The sequence below is a fragment of the Microtus oregoni genome, unplaced genomic scaffold (assembly GCF_018167655.1).
Source record: "Microtus oregoni isolate MIOR12 unplaced genomic scaffold, Mior012 000036F_ref0000092, whole genome shotgun sequence".
Classification (NCBI taxonomy): Eukaryota; Metazoa; Chordata; class Mammalia; order Rodentia; family Cricetidae; genus Microtus; species Microtus oregoni.
Genome location: NW_024543095.1, coordinates 19,478,091 through 19,497,671, shown reverse-complemented (window position 1 = coordinate 19,497,671; position 19,581 = coordinate 19,478,091). Strand labels below are relative to the sequence as shown.

The 19,581-nt window shown below is 44.6% G+C and overlaps 1 protein-coding gene across 1 annotated transcript in view; it reads right to left on the bottom strand.

The window, feature by feature from the left end:
- The window catches only part of Ppp1r21 (protein phosphatase 1 regulatory subunit 21), a 61,588-nt gene that overhangs the window by 22,355 nt on the left and 19,652 nt on the right, over positions 1-19,581 (bottom strand). The window contains exons 5-14 of the mRNA XM_041631084.1: positions 19,054-19,218; positions 18,872-18,930; positions 17,738-17,832; positions 15,696-15,748; positions 14,782-14,931; positions 11,329-11,430; positions 11,133-11,221; positions 10,385-10,521; positions 5,226-5,318; positions 1,639-1,766 (exon numbers count right to left, since the gene is read on the bottom strand). Of these exons, the coding sequence (XP_041487018.1) occupies positions 1,639-1,766; positions 5,226-5,318; positions 10,385-10,521; positions 11,133-11,221; positions 11,329-11,430; positions 14,782-14,931; positions 15,696-15,748; positions 17,738-17,832; positions 18,872-18,930; positions 19,054-19,218 (1,071 nt within the window). The remainder of the gene's footprint in view (positions 1-1,638; positions 1,767-5,225; positions 5,319-10,384; positions 10,522-11,132; positions 11,222-11,328; positions 11,431-14,781; positions 14,932-15,695; positions 15,749-17,737; positions 17,833-18,871; positions 18,931-19,053; positions 19,219-19,581) is intronic.

The window sequence follows — 19,581 nt, the reverse complement described above, 5'->3', positions numbered from 1 at the left end:
GCAAATGTCATGTCACCAGTTCCATGTGCCTTCCACGTGCCTCCCACGTGCCTCACCGCCACGGATCCACCATGGAAGATGTATCACCTCAAACCAAGAGGCAAATTCAGTAACAGACATTCCAAAGTGGACAGGGGAAAGACCCAAGAGGCCTCAGTGGTACACAAAGAACTCCAGGCAACTAAGGAATGCTCCCAGGGGAGAAATGGTCCCCCAGGGAAGAGCACACCCACTGCTCATCCAATCCCAAACAGTCAGCCCTGAACACACGTATGAGTAGCGCTACACAGACTGAGTGCTGTGGGAATCTTCCTGCAATAAGGACCCTGAGAGATGAGATGTCACCGGTGGTCAGAAGCCAGGACAGTTCCTGCCTGACAGGCTTCAGTGCCAAGTCCAGTTTGCTTTTCCATTTTATACTCTAAACCCCACAAAGTGGGAAGTTGTCACAGGAGAATACATGGCTGTCAGCAGGTTGTTACGGACAACCACCCACTGTTTCAGCTGTTTCTCCAGGTCACTCTGTTCTCCAAAGCAAGTGAGGTCAAGCTTTGGAGAAAGGGCAGTGCAAGCAGTACTTTATGTACCTACTAAATAAACCAATAAGTCAGTATCTATTAATTGGCCTTTTCTACCTTATTCTACTTTATAAGCAGATTATACTTACGGATATATATGCATGTATCAATAATGAATGGAAAAATGAGGCCATGAATGTGAAAGAGAGTAAAGAGTGGTATAGAAAGGGTGTGGAGGGAAATAAGAGAAATAATGAAAAAATAAACCTCCTCCCCATTTAATTGCTTCTTTCAATATCGAATACAGGTAGTGTTCAATAAAATCAGTGCTTAGGGCTAGGGAGATGACTTGGGGTAAAGGGTTCACTGCCAGGCCTGACAACCTGAGTTCCACCTGCAGGGTCCAGACAGTAGAAGGGAAGCCTTATTCACGCTGACCTTCCCAGCTGTGCATAGCATGAATGCTACCGGCCAAATAAAAATAACCTTTTCTTTTATAAATCAGTACTCAAAAATCTTGGGTTACAAATTGTGTGTGTGTTTATTTGTGTTTATCGAGAAAGCCATAGAGAAGTATTTAGGGAGAGGGAGGATACCAACGGGGGGGAAAGGAGGATGGGTAAAAGGGGACTGGGGTACAAACAAGCAAAGCACAATGACAGATGTGTAAGAAATACCATAAGAAACCTGCTGCTTTGCATATAAAGTAAAAAATGAAAAATACTTTGGATGGTTTAGAAAAGCAGTGAGTGACCCACTGATTCACCACAATGTTGAACAGTCGCTGCCACAGTATTTTTTTTTTTTTTTGGTTTTTCGAGACAGGGCACAGTATTTTAAACACTGTATAAATGATTCAACTGAACTGGGGGAAAAGTTTGGAAATGGAAGAAAAGTAGATGCTGTTTAAAGAAAAAAAAGAAAGACAGACAAACAGACAAGACCTTAAGGTCTGGGGACATAGCACAGTGGCAGAGGTTCAGTCCTGGAGTCCTCTCTGCCACACACACACATAGACTTTAGAGTCCACGATCCTTTCATAGATCAACATTCTCATCGCTTTCTCAAAGGAGCACATTAAAGAGCTGAACCTAAGTCGGGATTAGCCAGGTACAATTACCTTCCCAGCTCCGTTTGTTAGCGCCACTGCTGACGACAGGATGCAGTCGTTAGTCGTTACCAGCTTCTGTGTAGCTGTTGGAAGTTCATGCTCTATGGACGCCTTCTGACTATAGTGTTTGGAAATGTCTATGGGAAAAACAACAATGAGATGCAAACACTACTATTCACATACAGGCTGCATACAGCCAGCCAGTCTGCTCCATTCTCACAGCCAGACTTCCAGTTTAGTAAGTGCACTTGAAAGCAATGATACCATGTATCAAGACTGTGCCGCATCAGCTGGTCACAAAGTGAATAGGAAGCGGTGTGTGTGTGTGTATGTGTGGTGGGGGGGGCATGCCATAGCATGTACGATGCACGTGGAGATCAGGTGATGGCCTGAAACAGTAGTTAGTTCTCTCTTGTTACCATGTGGATCCTAGCAATCAAGCTCACAAGGTCATTTCTGGTGATGAACATTTTCACCACTGAGTCATCATGCCAGCCCTCAAATACATTTTAATTCCACATTAAAAAACAAAACACATTTTTTTTTTTTTGATTTTTCGAGACAGGGTTTCTCCGTAGCTTTTGGTTCCTGTCCTGGAACTAGCTCTTGTAGACCAGGCTGGCCTCGAACTCACAGAGATCCGCCTGCCTCTGCCTCCCGAGTGCTGGGATTAAAGGCGTGCGCCACCACCGCCCGGCAACAAAACACATTTTGATAACTCCTGTGGTGGTTTGAAAGAAAATGGCCCCCAAAGGGAGTGGCACTATCAGGAGGTGTGGTCTTGTTGGAGGAAATGTGTCACTGTATAGGTGGATTTTGAGGGTTCATAAACTCTAGCCATACCCAGTGTCTCCATTCACTTCCTGTTGCCTGCAGATCAAGATATAGGACTCTCAGCTCCAGCACCATGTCTGCCTGCATGCTGCCATGTCCCACCATGACAATAATGTACTGAACCTCTGAAACTTTGATGTAATAGGAGTGGCGGGGCTGCATTCCACGGACACTGTATTCTTTTAAACACTGCTTGGCCCATTTCTATCTAGCCTCTTCTAGGCTAATTCTCACATATTAATTTAGCCCATTTCCAATCATCTGTGTAGCGCCCCTAGGTGCACTTACCGGGAAGATTCTAGCCTATGTCCATCCTGGGTCGGAGCTTCATCGCGTGCATCTGCCTGGGAGCTGGGAGCATGGCGTCTCTCTGAGGCATCTGCTCCCGAGAGGAGAGCTGTGGGGTCTGAGCTCACTTCCTCTTCCTCCCAGCGTTCTGTTCTGTTTACTCCTCCCACCTATCTTCTAACCAATGAGGGCCAAGCAGTTTCTTTTTATTTAACCAATGACCTTCCTCCATCAAAACTTTAAGCTGGTCCTAATTAAATGTTCTCCTTTATAGAGTTGCTAGGGTCATGGCGTCTCTTCACTGCAATAAAGCCCTGACTAAGACAGCTCCAGTGCTTTCTTTTTACACTAACAACCTGCCAACCTGACTTTCCTCCCTGTGTTCAAATTAGATCAAGCACTTATAATTCCTGAAAAAGCAGGAAGGTAGAGAGTTGCAACAAAAGGTTCCAGGGGCTGGAGAGAAGGCTCAGAGGTTAAGAGTACTGGCCGCTCTTCCAGAGGTCCCGAGTTCAATTCCCAGCAACCACCAAGTGGTGGCTCACAACCATCTATAATGATCTAGTGCCCTCGTCTAGCATACAGACAGAACACTTATTTATTTATAAATAAATAAATCTTTAAAAAACCAAAACAAAACAAAACAAGGTTCCACCAGGCATTGTGACACAGGACTGTAACTCCATACTCAGGAGGATGATGCAGGGTCACAAATTTGAAGCCAACCTAGGCTGTGGGATACGACTCTGACCAAAATAAAATGAATAAAAACACCTAAATAAAAACAAACGATGCTTCTGCTAATGTCTGTTAATATGACACAACCTTCTTCCAAGCACGGGAAGGAGATGAAACTATAACCCCAGCCTTATAACCACTTCCCAGCATTGGAGGAGGAGACTGCTGGTTCCTTCATGTTTCCCACTTTTCTTTCTTATGTTCATTCTCAAGAGTAGAAACAAGCTTGAAAATTTCATAATGGAACTTATTATTTGGTACACTAAACTAAAAAAAGTGAAACAAATAAAAAGAAAAGAAACAAGTGGCCACACCAAGGAGCCAAGGAGGCCCCAACTCTCCCACAATCTCTATCAGCTCTTGAAAAACAAGAAAAATGATGTACTTTGTCCTGGATCACTCAGCATCATCTTGACCCTCAGAAAATGCACAAACAAAGCATGCTAATGATTTTAAATCTTTCTATGGTTCTTAGAACATAACTACTGAATTAGAATAGCAATATAAATAAAATAAGGATAGTATGACATTCCAAACTTGAGGAGGGCATTAATCATGCCCCTTACACATCATACAAAACACTTTTATATTTTAAAAATTTATTTCCTATAAAAATAGTCACTAGCTATCAAAAATGCAATGACCCCTCCAGATGCCTGAGCTGATGCCCTTCAAACAGCTCCTGCATCTTTCCCCTTCCCCACAGTTCAAAAGGGAAGAGGAGGAGGGGATAGGGCATCTAGAAGCAACAAAGAGCTATGGACTGATTACTCAGAAGCACTCAAGAAGCATAAGAAAAGCCTTAAAAGGCTTGGGAGGCAGAGGCAGGTAAATCTCTGTGAGTTTGAGGCCAGTCTGGTTTACAGAGTGAGTTCCAGGGCTGCCAAGGCTACACAGAGAAACCCTGTCTCAAAAAAACTTAAAAAAAAAATAAATAAATGAAAACAGACTTCTCCTAACCCTTTAGCCAACTATTTAGGCCAGAACCAAATAAAAACTGAGCAAGACCTTAAAATAGATATTTATTTATATTCTAGAACTCAGATCCTCATGCTTCTACTCTTAGTGTTGGAGTTAAAGGTGTGAACCACTATTCCTGAGATTTTTAGTTCTTAAAGTTATGCTCAACAAGACCAGATTTAAAACAGGCCTTTTAAATACCGAAATAGGAGCTTGGAATGCCGCTTAGTGTTAGAACACTTAAATACCACGTACAAGGTTCTGGGTTCAATCCCCAGCACCGAGCATCGACAGCGAGAGGACGCTCAGGAAACACTAGGCAGGTGTGCACGACTGTAGCCCAGCATTCCAGAGGCAGAGGCAGGATGGCCACAGGCTTTCCTGAACTACACAGAGTGCCCACTGGCCAACGCTGCACTGAGACTATCTCAAAAAGATGATGAGCAAACACTCACAGGATAGTGATGCTCTAGTGCACTCCTGGCCTCCGTTTCCTTAATCCTTCATGCTTGAGCCCTGACAAGTGCTTAAAATTTTGATGAGTGCCCCTAAACAGCACATTTGGTATGATCCAGCCACACCCTGTGTCAAATCCCATGAAGCACTGAGTATGGGGTCCTCTCTTTCACAGTGAAGCAGACGGCAGAGCAGAGGGTCAAGGCTGCGCACTTCCATGTAACCCCAAGGCTGCTAAGCCTTTCTGGGGTCTGTAACCCTTGGCAGATAGATCTGAAAAGGAAGGTTTCCACGGATGTAGGTTCTGGTTCAAGGCTCACCTTTCATGACGTCATGAAACCCATGCAGAGCAGCGCCAACATTTGTTAAGACAGAAGTGTAGTTTGTCCGAAGGAGCCCATCCGGCTCTGTACCTAGAAAAGCCAGTTACAAGCCATATGAGCACTTCTCCAGAAAGCTGACTGCTCACCCTCTCCCTCTGTTCTGGGGGCCACAGAGAATGAAGTTTGCTTATAATATGTCTGAAATAATGGCTTTCCAAACCTTTGCAGATACAGTCACAAATGGTGGTAATGAATACAGGCACATTTAACTTATATGCATCTCCCAGGCACACATTTTTAATGATTAAGAAGTCAAAAGAAGACCAGTTAAACGGATCAGCAGGTGAAGGCACCGCTGTCAAGCCTGAAGGCCTGAGTTTGATCCCAGAATTCCTGAGAGTGCAGAAAACGATTCCCACATGTTGTTTTCTGATCTCCACACAGTGTGGCAGAAACACGCTTACACCTCATCCCACATATACAAATGCATAACTACACACATCCTGTACATGTATGTGCATGCACACGTGTGCGCACGCACACACACACACACACTATACTGAACTCACACACACAATAAAATAGAAAATCAGAGCTGGGCAGTAGTGGCACATGCCTTTAATCCCAGCACCCAGGAGGCAGAGGCAGGCAGATCTCTGTGAATTTGAGGCTATCCTGGTCTACAGAGTGAGTTCCAGGACAGGCTCCAAAACTACACAGAGAAACCCTGTCTCAAAAAACCAAAATGAGAGAGGGAAAGAAAATCAGTAACAGCTCAGAAATAACCACACAAGTCTGTGATAAGTGAGCCAAGTCATCCCCTCGTTAGCTCAGTGCAACAGAAACCCAACTCCCAACAGACAGCCCAGCACACAGCTGTCCCTCTCCTGTCCCCCAGCCACTGGCTGCTGAGGCTAAGTACTGGTCAAGTATGGCCAAGAAGTGGGGAGGGGTTCCTTCCCTCACCTACGCCCCCAGCTCGGAGACCGAGTCTCTGTCTTGAACAAGTGCTGCTGAGAACAGTGGTCCTGTGATGGAGGAAGGTCATTGGTTAATTAAATAAAGAAACTGATTGTCCTGATAGGTTAAAACATAGGTGGGAGGAGTAAACAGAACAGAATGCTGGGAGGAAGAGGAAGCGAGCTCAGAGACGCCATGCTCCCTGCTCCTGGGTGGACACATGCGATGAAGCTCCGACCCAGGATGGACATAGGCTAGAATCTTCCCGGTAAGCGCACCTTGGGGTGCTACAAACGATATTAGATATGGGCTAGTCCAGGTGCGAGAATTAGCCTAGAAGAGGCTAGATAGAAATGGGCCAAGCAGTGTTTAAAAGAATACAGTTTGTGTGTTGTTATTTCGGGCATAAGCTAGCCGGTGGCGGGAGCTGGGTGGCAGAATGCAGCCCCACAGCTCCCACTACAGTCCTGGTCTCCACGGCCTTGGCTTATCAACCTGAGTTCCACACTGAAAGAGGCAATTCAAAAAGACCTGGTGTGGCTGCTTCACAACTGTCCCCAACACATGGGCAGACTGTAGCTCCGAGACTGAACTCTAGGGAGAAGTAGCCTTGGTTCTGAGGCTTTCTTTTCTCAAGGGAAATGATTTCACTTGCACTACACAGAGAAGTTTGAGCCGTGACTCTCAAGAAGAAAGAAGAAACTGGCAAAAGCACAGAAGAAAGTGGCCAATTCATAACTAAACTACAGGCTGTGAAAAGAAAGAGCCTTCTTGGGGTCAGAAGTTATAAACACTAACTTCAACATTTAACAGCTAGTTAAATGTTATCACTTTAAAGGAATCTGTATTTTAATGCAATCAGTCTGAGAGTGATGCATGCCCTAAGGTTTTCAGAAAAGTCCAGAGCAATTATACAGCAATGAGAGGAGCTTAAGCCAGGATCTCAGTAGAGAAGGAGAGCATGAAGGAGAACCCTTCACACCACTGTCATTGTCATTCATGTGACTGCATATGCCCCAGGCTGAAGCCTAAGAAACAGCATGAATATGTAAGCCTCAGCTCTGAGAACTACACTGCTTAAAGAAATACCACGTTCACTCGTGGATCAGAACACATAAGTTGGCGATGCTCTCTGTAAGTTTCCTGGGGCTACTGTAACAAAGTACCACAAATAAGAAATTTACATTGTAGAAACTAACAACTGATGCTACAGTTCATATAAAAAACCAAAATAATCTTGAAAAAGAAGAAAGGAGGATTCACGCTTTCTGATCTCAAAACTTACTACAAAGCAACAGTTATCAAGTGGGTGTGACTGGCACAGGCAGATCCGGGAGCAACACTGGAGTCCACGAGCAAACTCACACGTGTGGTCAACTGGCTTTCAAGGAGAATGCGAGACCATTTAACAGAAAGAACTGTCAGCAGATGGAGCTAAGGTGCTGGCAGCCACATGAACCAACCCTTCACCTTGCTCCAAGCACACAAATTAACTCAAAATGGATCACAGACCTGAAAGCAACAATAAAATTGTAAAACTCTTAGAAGAAAACACATCTTTATAACTTTGGAATTGATAAGGAGTTTTTACGTATGAAATAAAAAGCATGACACCCCTCAAGAGAAAGAAAGTAACAGTTAAACTGATAATTGGGTTTCATCAAAGGTAAAAATTTCTGTGCTTCCAAAAGTTTTAGACAAAGTGAAAACTAAGTGGAAGAAAAATCAGGAAATCACAGCTTCAACAAGGGACTTGACAGTGGAATGGAACACACGAAGAACTATTATTTACAACTGAACAATCAGAAGACAAACAGCCCAACTGGAAATGAAGAAGCCAAGCAGATTCTTCACTAAAGGAATAAACAAGTGGCCAATAAACAGGTCAAGGGGCATCTGGCACAGCTGGATAGCAGGGAAGGGCAAATCAAACGGTCTATCTACTTCAAAGCTAAAATCAAAGTCCTGTGATATCAAACGTTATTGAGGACACGGAAAAGTTAACTCTCACACACAGCTGGCAGGAAAGCAAAACAGTGTCTTAGAAAACAGTCTTGGTAACTCCTGCAGCAGTTAAATATGGCTACTTTAGGATCAAGCAAGTCTACCAGGCACCAACACCAGGCCCAAAGGAATGAAAAGGTAAGTCCACATAAGAACTTAGACATTGGGACTGGAGAGATGGCTCAGCGGTTAAGGGTATTGCTTGCTCTTCCAAAGGCCCTGAGTTCAATTCCCAGCACCCACATGGCAGCTCAAAACTGTCTGAAGATCCAGTTGCAGGGGATCTGACACCTTCACACCAATGCATATACAATAAAGTTAAATAGACCATAAAAAATTAAAAAAAAAAAAGAAACACAGACTTAAAAAAAAAAAGAACTTAGACATTAATACCTGCAGCATAATTATTCTTAATAGTCAAACAATCCAAATTTTTGATGGATATACACATATTTGATACATCTAAACAATGGAATAGTATTCTGCAATAAAAAGAATGGAGAATGGATACAAGCTGTATTTTGCATTAATCTTGTAAGCTTTATTACAAGAAAGTAAGCAAACAAACCAAACTACATACAATGGTTCCACCATTTATGAATCTGAAACCAGTAAATCTGGAGACAGAAAATAGAGAAGGAGCAGCTGAGAGCTAGAGATAGGAGGAATGGCAGAACATGAAGCAATAGCCAAAGAAGAAAGGGTTTCCTCAAATGAGGGAAATGGTTTAGAAAGGACTGCACTGCGGGACACATCAGGGTACACTGAAGACTACAGGACTGCACTGCACGTACACATCAGGGTACACTGAAGGCTACAGGACTGCACTGCAGGACACATCAGGGTACACTGAAGGCTACAGGACTGCACTGCGGGACACATCAGGGTACACTGAAGGCTACAGGACTGCACTGCACGTACACATCAGGGTACACTGAAGGCTACAGGACTGCACTGCACGTACACATCAGGGTACACTGAAGGCTACAGGACTGCACCGCACGTACACATCAGGGTACACTGAAGGCTACAGGACTGCACCGCACGTACACATCAGGGTACACTGAAGGCTACAGGACTGCACTGCGGGACACATCAGGGGTACACTGAAGACTACAGGACTGCACTGCGGGACACATCAGGGGTACACTGAAGGCTACAGGATTGCACTGCGGGACACATCAGGGGTACACTGAAGGCTACAGGACTGCACCGCACGTACACATCAGGGTATACTGAAGGCTACAGGACTGCACTGCACGTACACATCAGGGTACACTGAAGGCTACAGGACTGCACTGCGGGACACATCAGGGTACACTGAAGGCTACAGGATTGCACTGCGGGACACATCAGGGGTACACTGAAGGCTACAGGACTGCACCGCACGTACACATCAGGGTATACTGAAGGCTACAGGACTGCACTGCACGTACACATCAGGGTATACTGAAGGCTACTGGACTGCACTGCGGGACACATCAGGGGTATATTGAAGGCTACTGGACTGGGATCTAAAAGGGCAAGGTGTACAGCAGACAACTGAGAGAATAAAAAGACAAAAACAAAGCACTTTTATGGTGTCATTTATATGTCATAATAGACGTTTCCTCCCTCCCCCCTTCCCTCTCCTCCCTTGCTCCCTTTCTTTACAGCCCAGGCTGACCTTAAAATTAAGATACTTCTGCCTCAGCTTCCTGAGTCCTGAGAACACAGATATGTGCCACTCTGCCTAGATAAAAACATGGATTTCTTCAAAACATTAAAAATGAGGTTCACTCAGTTTCTTCAGTAGTTTTCTCTAACTGGGCAAAAGGGAAACAATGGGCACCTTTAAAAGGTCACATATGCTCTGGCTGCTAACAAAGGGCCGTGATGCCCCTGCAGTTTCCACAGTGAAGTGGTTATTATGTTCGCCTCACGAACAGTCATGATTCACCCTTCTACACTGAAAAAAGAGAAGGGGGATTACTACTTAATGCATGGTTAATGACAAATATTTTACCTTAACTTCGTAACACAACATTCACCCTCATTTACTCCTCAATTTCATTAACTCTGCTCACGGAATTCAAGGTTCTGACTCCAGATCTTATGCCCTGCCCATTCTCCCAAGCTAAGCCATGTCCCCTTTCCAGCTTCTTGTCCTCTTGCATCCTTCAAGGTGAGCCACGAGCAGCAGTCTTACTTACTGGGCAGGGCGAGGAGAGTGATGTACGTCTGCAGCTTCTCGAACACGGCAGTCATTCGCTTCATATCCTGGGACAGCTCCAGGTTCCTGGCTCTCAGTGCAGGTGTGCAAAGGGAAGATTCACATTCTTCTTCTAGACTAGGAATGGCAGGGTTTCAAAAGTGAGCATCCGGATGACTTTCTTTTCCTTTTTACTTTTTTAAATAAAAGATTTATCTTTTGTGTCTAAATGTTTTGTTATATAAAACTTTTTATTTGTCTAAATGTTTTATATATGTGCTTACATGCTTTATATATATAATTTTTTATTTGTCTAGATATTTTGCTTGCATGTATGTCTGTGCACCATTTGTGTGTCTGGTGTCTGTGGAGGTCAGAAGAGGGCACTGAATCCCCTGGAGCTGGAGTTACAGATGGCTGTGAGCTGTCATATGGGTGCTAAAATCCACCCAAGAGTAGAAGTTAAATGTTCTAACTCCCATCTAGACATTAAAAACAAAGGATTTAAAAAGAAAACCCCAAAACCATATGTTTCTTAAAAAGAAAAGTGCCATTCCCAATTACTGAAAACACTGATTATGACCTTATGCAGACTAGAGGGCCGCTGAAAACCATAGTTGACTGAGTTATCAGCCAGGCTGCAGCCGGTCCAGACAGACGCGAGACGCCTGTTACTCTTTGATTAACTCCAGAACAGGTCAGGTCCCACCCCAACACCCCAAGATCCCTGGCCTCCAGGGAATAAATACCTTTTTAACTGGTAAGGAAGGATTTTCCTAAGGAAGCGGATGTAGGAAGCTAAGTGATCTGAAAATGGCTTCAATTTCACAGTTGTCTCCTGGATAAAGATTATTCCACCATTAAAAGTGCTACCGGACAATGAGAGCCCACACACCCCGTAGTTTTAAAAAAAGGCAAAAGAAAAACCACAAGGAGGAAAATTACCAGGACAGTCACAGTATCTTCAGTTATACTTTCGAATAAATGCAGCATTCCTTCCTCAAGGGGGCGGACGTAGGATGCATTTTCATGAAGGTGTTGAGAGAACTGCATAGGAGCAGAAGGTTTGAATGAATTTGAGGGAAAATAAGTGCCAGCACTCGTGAGAGGGACTCTGACTTCACACTGAAATTCTTCTCAACACATTTCTGGAAAACCCCAGATAAAATGTCACAGATAAAATTCTCCAGTCCCCTTAGCTATCCAAATCAAGGAAGCAGGTGACACAATGACCAACCAGGAAGCTGAGAAAATGAGGATACAGCCAGCCCAGCCATGAAGAGAGCAGTGGACCAGGGTCCCTGGACACTGGCTGCTTTGCAGGGGTCCCAGTGAGGAAAAAGCAGAAGGGTTGGGCAGACTTTGTACTATGCATCTCAGTTTTCAAAACAAGCCCACTAGGCAGCTTCGTGTTTTACTGTACACACAGTTCAGGGTTAGCAAATGCCAGGATGTCAGCAAGGTGAGTGAAAATGTTCACTATCATCACTGATGTCATAGTATGCAAACAGATGCTATGGCTATAGCCCAGTGCTACACTGTGAGCTTGGCCTGTGTAGTGATGGGGGGGGGGCAGTAATCCCATCAGTGGGGGTCGGGATCCCACTATATTTTTGACAGTTTAGAAGCAAAGGAAATAAGATGCACTTATGAAATGTCTCAGTCATCGAGGTATTTCACAATGACTCAAGTCTGAACTTCTGCATACAGACATGTAATGTCCTGGCTTCTACAAAATGCAGGTGACCCCACGGACACTGCACAGTAATACTGTCCTGCACAGCTCAAGCACTCTGGGCTCCACTGTCCACGGCTGTAAAGTAGAAGTTCCCAGTTACTTTAAGAGTCTAGAAACAGTTTACACATCTTGGCCATCTTCTAGCAAAAGGTTTCCAAGTCTTCAATATTATAGACTTTGTAGAAAAACCAGAGGGACTTTCACAGGCCAAAGTACTGAAGATGAAATACTAAGAAATACACGAATCCTACAAAATAATGAGGTGTTCTGGACAAATTAAAATTAGAAGAGTTATTTTGTCGGGCAGTGGTGGCTCATGCCTTTAATCCTAGCACTGAGGAGGCAGAAGCAGGCAGATTTCTATGAGTTCAAGGCCGGCCTGGTCTATAAAGTGAGCTCCAGGACAGTCCAGACTGTTACACAGAGAAATACTGTCTTGGACAAAAAAAAAAGTTATTTTTATGAGGCTTAATAGATTTGTGCATCACTAAAACTGATGAAAATCAAGCACTACTGAGGCATGAGCATAGCAATGGCTAACTTCTGCCAAGCACTTAGTGCATGCCAGGCACTGGTACTTTTATGTTACCTGTATACATCTGTGACATGGGCAAGTCCCTCTCTAATTCAAAGCAGAGAGATTAAATAAATCTCCCAAGGGAGCACAGCTAAAACATATGCCAAGAAGTCCAACTTCAGAGCCCAAGTCTTTCCTGCCTACTAGGCACTTTGGATATCTGAAGACATGACTATATCCAATGCCTAGAAATATTACACTATGTAAATGAATGAAGAGGTGACTAAATAAACAGGCAAGCAAGCTAGGAAGAGTCAGACTAAGTAGAAAAGCATGGCTGATGACATTATCAAGCTCTCAGAGGACACATCTGTAGCAAGATCCTTCAGCTTCCCTTGTATGTGAGCTGGCCTCCAAGTTGACCTCAATGAGGTCCACATATTCCTGCCTTTGACTGCTACCCACTCCTATTGTTTCAGGGTTAGTCTGTGTGACTAATAACACAACAGGCATGACAAATGGGACTAGCCAAGTGTCCCAAAAGACTATGGCTTCCACATCTTTTGAGCCAAGCTCTCTAAGGGACGTTAGGTGTCATGTCATGAGAACATCACCCTAGAGAGAAGGGTACATGAGCAAGAGGCTTCTTGGCACCAGCCAGCATGTGAGTAAATAAATCTGAGCCACCTCAGAAGTATGCCCCTCAGCCAGTGAGGCCTTCAGATGAATGCAGTCCCAGTGACACCGTCCATGAGTGTGATCCTATGAGATGGCAGGAGCTGCAAACTCCCTAGTTTCCCTGAATTCCTGATCCCAGAAACTGGAAGACAGCCAATATCTACTGTTTTAAACCACTAAGTCCTGGGTAGCTTAATATCCAGTCATATAAAAGGAATATACTTATTAGCATTTTAGTTTTACAGTTAAATAAAATTTTTTGTAGGGCGATGGCATCGTACACCTTTAATCCCAGCCCTCAGAAAGCAGAGGCAGAGGCCAGCCTGGTCTACAGAGTTCCAGGACAGCCAGGGCTGTTAAAGAGAGAAATCTTGTCTTGCCTTTAATCCCAGCACTCGGGAGGCAGAGGCAGGCGGATCTCTATGAGTTCAAGACCAGCCTGGTTTACAGAGCTAGTTCCAGGACAGGCTCCAAAGCCACAGAGAAACCCTGTCTTGAAAAACAAAAAAAAAAAATAACAAAATAAAAAAATAATAATAAAATAAAACTTTGAAGGTGTCCTTAAATCCTTTTTAAAACTACCTGGGTAGGGAGGCAAAAATCTTTTGGCCAAAAGGAAGCAGAAGGATTGAAGAAAGTTACATGCAAACCTCCTTGATCCTGAGGTAAGCCCCACAGACCCACAAAACTGGCTCTGCCCTTTCCCACTAGCCGCCTCAGCAGAAGGAACGAGGGGCAGACTGCACTGGCTGTTTGGACCAATGACAGAGTCAAAGCAACTATGGACAAGACAGAAACATGCCAGCAAATTAGCCCTCCTAGCAAAAACGGAAATGGAATTCTGCCAACCGCTATCAAAAGCTGCACAGGCCTCAATCTTGTTGGTTAATGGGGAAGAAGCCACTTTGCTCTCCTAACTTTCATCCCATTTCCCACTCTGGGGGCTTCACATTCCAGCCCAGAAGTTGGCTCAGCACTCCCTCCCATCCTTCCCCAAAGCTCAGGCCCACCCACCATGCTGTCCTGCCTGACATTCCCACACATACAGCTCCTTCTGGGAGCTCAGACAATCACCATCCCACTTCCTACATCCAAATCTCACTTAGTCTCCAAGGCTCCAAATCCCAGAGAATCTTCAGTTCTTCACAGAGCACGCCCCTCCTAGATGACTCCACACTTACTGGCCATATTGGTAGCTAGCTCAACTGCATGCTCGCTCTCTGTCTCTCTGTCTGTCTCTCTCATCACTTCCTCCACTGCTCACTCTGCAGTCTTCTGATAATTCCCCTAGCTTTAATTTCTTAACACCCTGTATTTACCACACTGTGTTTTGGCGAAGACCATGACTTGTGACTTCTTCCATGACTCCCACGATACTTGGCTAATACAGGGAAGCAGTCTGAACAGAAGTCCCTATTTGTTCTCCCCATCTGTCCATGGCAAGAAAGGCATCATAACTACTTACCTTCTGATTCAATGGTGATATGGCGTCAATGGCAGAATCAACAGGGAAAATCTGAATCCTCTGTTCCGTGTAGGTGTGAAAGTTCAGAAGAGCCGGCACGAGGTCCTGAACAAAAGCCAGGGCCTGCCCAGCTATATCTCGCATCTTCAGCTTTAAAATGCAAAGCACACCAAGTCAACTATGGAGCAATTGTTAGAAAGCACTTGAACCCCAGTGAGAGCACTCCTCAGTCTACATTCATTCGCTCCCACGCGAATCTCGGCATCCTCCCATCCGAGCAACTTAGAAAGCCATCGGATTTGGCGGATCCACCTCCTCCACTTGGCCTTGGCTAAAAAAGCACACTACCCTAACACAAAAGCCTGGTTCAAACAGCAAGGCATCCCATAATTCAGTTCTAATGTGATAAAATGAGAAAAACATCAAAAATCAGAAGTACTGCCAGGTATGGTGGTGCATGCCTTTAATCCCAGCACTTGGGAAGCAGAGGCAGGGGATCTCTGTAAGTTTGAAACCAGCCTTGTCTACACAGTGAGTTCTAGGACAGCCAGAGCTACACAGTGAGACCCTGTCTTAATAAAATAATCAGAAGTTGTACTGGGTAAAGGTGCCTACCACCAACACCAACAAGCCTGACGATCAGAGAACTATACACAGGACCCATGCAGTGGAAGGAGGAAACAGGCTCCCACTAGCTGCCCTCAGGCCTCCACATAGGAGCACTCCCCCAATAAATTATAAATGTAAAAAATACATAAAAATCTAAAAAATCAGCAGAACATGAATTCAATCAAAGCAACTCATGGTTTAGAGAAACAGATGAGAGAGAGCAAAGCAGTGAGCAGCACATGAGACTTTGGTAGGACAGTGTATGGACGGCTGAAACTGAGAGACCCGCCCACTCCATCCTTTACCTGATGTCTCCTGTTGTGCAGTGGAACGTTGAGAGCATTGTACAGATGATACTCTACAACACAAAAGTGATGCCCATTAGAGCTCAGCTCAGTCTTCAAAGGAGAGCAACTGCAAAATCCTTCCTATGAGAACTCAATGTCCGACACACAATCACAGCAGAGGAGCTTGGAATATATAGGGAAGCTGTGGTTTCGCAGGTAAGTAATAACTGTTTAACTTCAGGATTAAAAGAAACAAACAAACTACTCCTGGATTTCCACTTCAAAGAAATCTTTTCAAACTCCTCTTTGGGGCCTCTCAAGATTCCTTACAAAGGCTCCTAATATTCTTGCTGTCATCCATCATTCTTCTACAATAACCCTCCCCTGGCTGCCACACTAATCCTCCAAAAATGCCAGTGTCCCTAGCAGGACCATATTTCACTGTCTGCTGCTGCGGGTCCCAGTACCTCAATGCTTTCTTTCCTGGCTGGTCCCACAGTCTTCTTCAGTCCTCACACTCAGGCTGCCTGCCACCTGCCACCTGCCACAGATGCTGCCTAGCACCAGGCACCACAAAATTACTGGTCCTCCTTGCTGGGCGGTGGTGGTGCACACCTTTAATCCCAGCAGAGGCAGGCAGATCTCTGTGAGTTCGAGGCCAGCCTGGTCTACAAGAGCTAAGCTAGTTGCAGGACAGGCCCTAAAGCTACAGAGAAACCCTGTCTCAAAAAAACCCAAAAAAATGAAATTAATTAATTAAAATAAAAAATGACTAGTCCTTTCAAGGTCACAAAATCCAGTCAGCAGATTTGGCTGCCTTTCCCACAGGCATTCTCCCTGACTTCCCAGTGCTGTGCAGCAATGACAGCATCAGCTTGGAAACACTTGCTTCACCAAAATCCTCACTGTGCTTGCCTGACTTCTTCCCACAGTCCCTCACTACCCAGCACTGTGATAGAGAGCTCACCGAGGACCCTGCAGAAGCCTCCTCACACTGTGTGTCCCTTGTGTAGAAGCTGGGCACAGGGATTGCTTTCCAGGGGGAGTTCGGGTTGTTGATACAGACATGGCCTGTGTACCACATACACTCCCACAGCACCAGATCCCCTGGAACTAGGATTACAGACAGCTAGGAGCTACTTCGTGCACACTGGAAATAGAGCCAGGGCCTCTGGAAAAGCAACCAGTGCTCTCAACAGCTGAGCCATCTCTCTAGCAGTGCCTATGCTGATTTTAGATGGGATCAAACTGCTGTTTTCTTCACCCCCTCCCCAGCTTTTCTAACAAGAAATTAAAGGAACTAAAAACCAAGTTTCAAATGTAGCTGTAGAAAAAGGAAGTGTGGATTAACTTGATTGTATTAACTTGAATGTGGGCTTTGAATTCCAAATATATTTTCTTTTCTTTTTTTTTTTTTTATTTTTAAGAACTAATTTATTTTTCAAGCAGGTAGGAGCAGGCGCCTGAATGCCACAGCAGATGAAAGTCAAAAGACAACTTTGGGGTGTTGTGGGGACTGAACTCAGTTTGCCAGCTTGGCAGCCAGCCCCTTTACCCACCGAGCCATCTCATTGGCCTCCCAGATAAATATTTTTTGCCTTCAAGAGTTTCATTCCGTTCGCACCTAAGGTTAGACATCTACCACATATGTGAGTGCTGTCTAAATTCTTTTTCTTACTCTTGGATGTGTGAGCTACCAGGCCGTCCCTAGGAGGAAACAGAAGCTAGACTTCCCAAAGGCTTCCTGTCACTGGGAAATCCAGAATCAGAAGTTAACAGGCTGAAAAGATACATCCATGGTGGACCACCCCTCCCCACCCCAGCCACAGAATCAACTTCTCTTATGCAAATGTCCCACCACCTCCCACACAGGCTGGCTTTGCTGGCTCTAGAGATAATTCAGAATGTCCTTAGGAAATAGCCACATTGATCAAGAGAGCAGAGCCCTCCAACAGGTCAATTTGGTTTTTTGCTGAGATTAGAAATAATCTTACTTAACCAGCTACCACAGAGAGTCAAAGATGCAAATAACAGAAAATGTATGTCTGTGTGATACCTACTTGTATCATTAAAAGGTACTTTTTCATTGATGATTGACAAGGATTCCTCTAATCTACCTGACAAATCTTCATGAAGATTCTTTAACTGTAATTGACTGAAAGATAAAAGAACCCACAAAACCACATTATTACCAATCAACGAATCGTCAATTGCTTGTTAGCCCAACAGCTGGTAGCAGGCTTTCAAAGAGCTGTGCTGACATCTGGAACATTCCTCTAAGAGTTGTTCAAACTTGACGTTAAGAGAGGAACCAGCCCCATTCCTAAAAGCCCCAGAGACTTCTGGGGAAATCTACCCGAGTTCCAGTTTCTTACACAACCTGAGTTTACTTCCCCAAGATAATCATAAATTTTCTATTTACTATCTATAAATGTTTATTCAATTATCATTGCACAGGGTTTTTTAAAAAGTACTTTTCCAGATTATTTCTTACTTGAGTTCAAAAGCTGATAACTTCTGTTTTGGCTAAATTATTAGCACAGATACCATCTAAGCCAGACATATATTTCTACCAATGCAGTGAAACCTATGTATTATGGTAAATAGCAAAAAACAAAACATTAAGACTACGAATGGTTTTGGCACATTGCTATGTAATGCGCTAAGACTTAGAGATTTCTCAACTGGATCCCATAATCTCAATCTTTTTCAAAATGTACCATAAGAAAGTGGCACCGTGGGGCTGGAGAGATGGCTCAATGGTTAAGAGTACTGACTGCTCTTCCAGAGGACCTGGGTTCAATTCCCAGCACCCACATGGCAGCTCACAACTGTCTGAAGATCCAGTTGCAGGGGATCTGACACCTTCACACCCATGAACATAAAATAAAGTTAAATAAACCATAAAAAAAAAAAAAAAAAAAAAAAAAAAAAAAAAAAAAAAAAGAAAGTGGCACCGTTTATAGTCATATTTCCTGCTGGAGACTACTAGGGTCCCTGTCCCAGGAGAGTCAGAAACACAAAGTCGCAGTTCAGAGTTGAGAGCAGGGCCTCCCAGACCTATCCTGAGGCCCAGCAGAGGCCACTCTGTCCAGGTGCTGTGGCGTGTGACTGGAAAAGGCCCTCCCTGGCAGTGGCCTGCAGAGGCTTGGGTCTGACCCTGACCTCAGGGCCCCATTCCCATTTCCACATACCATTCTTCTGTTCGAAGTCGGCATTCCTTGGCCTCCTTTTCTAGAGTCTGAGATTTTACCTGAATTTGGGGAGGAAAGAAAAGTTGACAGTTCTGCCTATGGCTGAGTCCCCATGCAGCACCCCAGAACTTACAGGAGCCTGACCTAGGTCTTAATTAGCCCCCAAGAGCAGTAGAGCTTACTTCTAGCTTAGCCTTGTCATTCTGTAGTTTCTCAATAGTCTCCATGTATTTCCGGGTCAGGCCATCGATCACAGCTTGGTGCTGAGCAGCTTCGGTTTCCAGAGCGGACAGCCGACTCCTCAGCTCTGCTTCCACATGCTTGTGATGCTCATCTGCTTCGAAAAACTGAGAGGAGGAGAGCCCAGGGCATGCAGTGAGGACAGCAGCAACCACTCGCCCTGTGACTATCGCACCGCTGTGGGACTGAGCTGAAGGCACCAGAGCACTTAATTCCCACAGGGAGCATGGATGGCACTTAATTAGCTTTCTTTTACAGATGTGGAAATAGCTTTAAAGCATCATATGGTCTTTGACTCGTAGTTAAAACATGGCAGAAATGACATGGGAACAGAGAAACCTGCTCCACAGTCTGCACCTCCCTTCTCTTAGGCCCCCAAATCTGTACTCTGGACAACTATTTATAGACAATTCAACTGAGGTGCTGCTCCTAAATCATACAAAGCATTCTTCCTTTATAACTCTGATGCT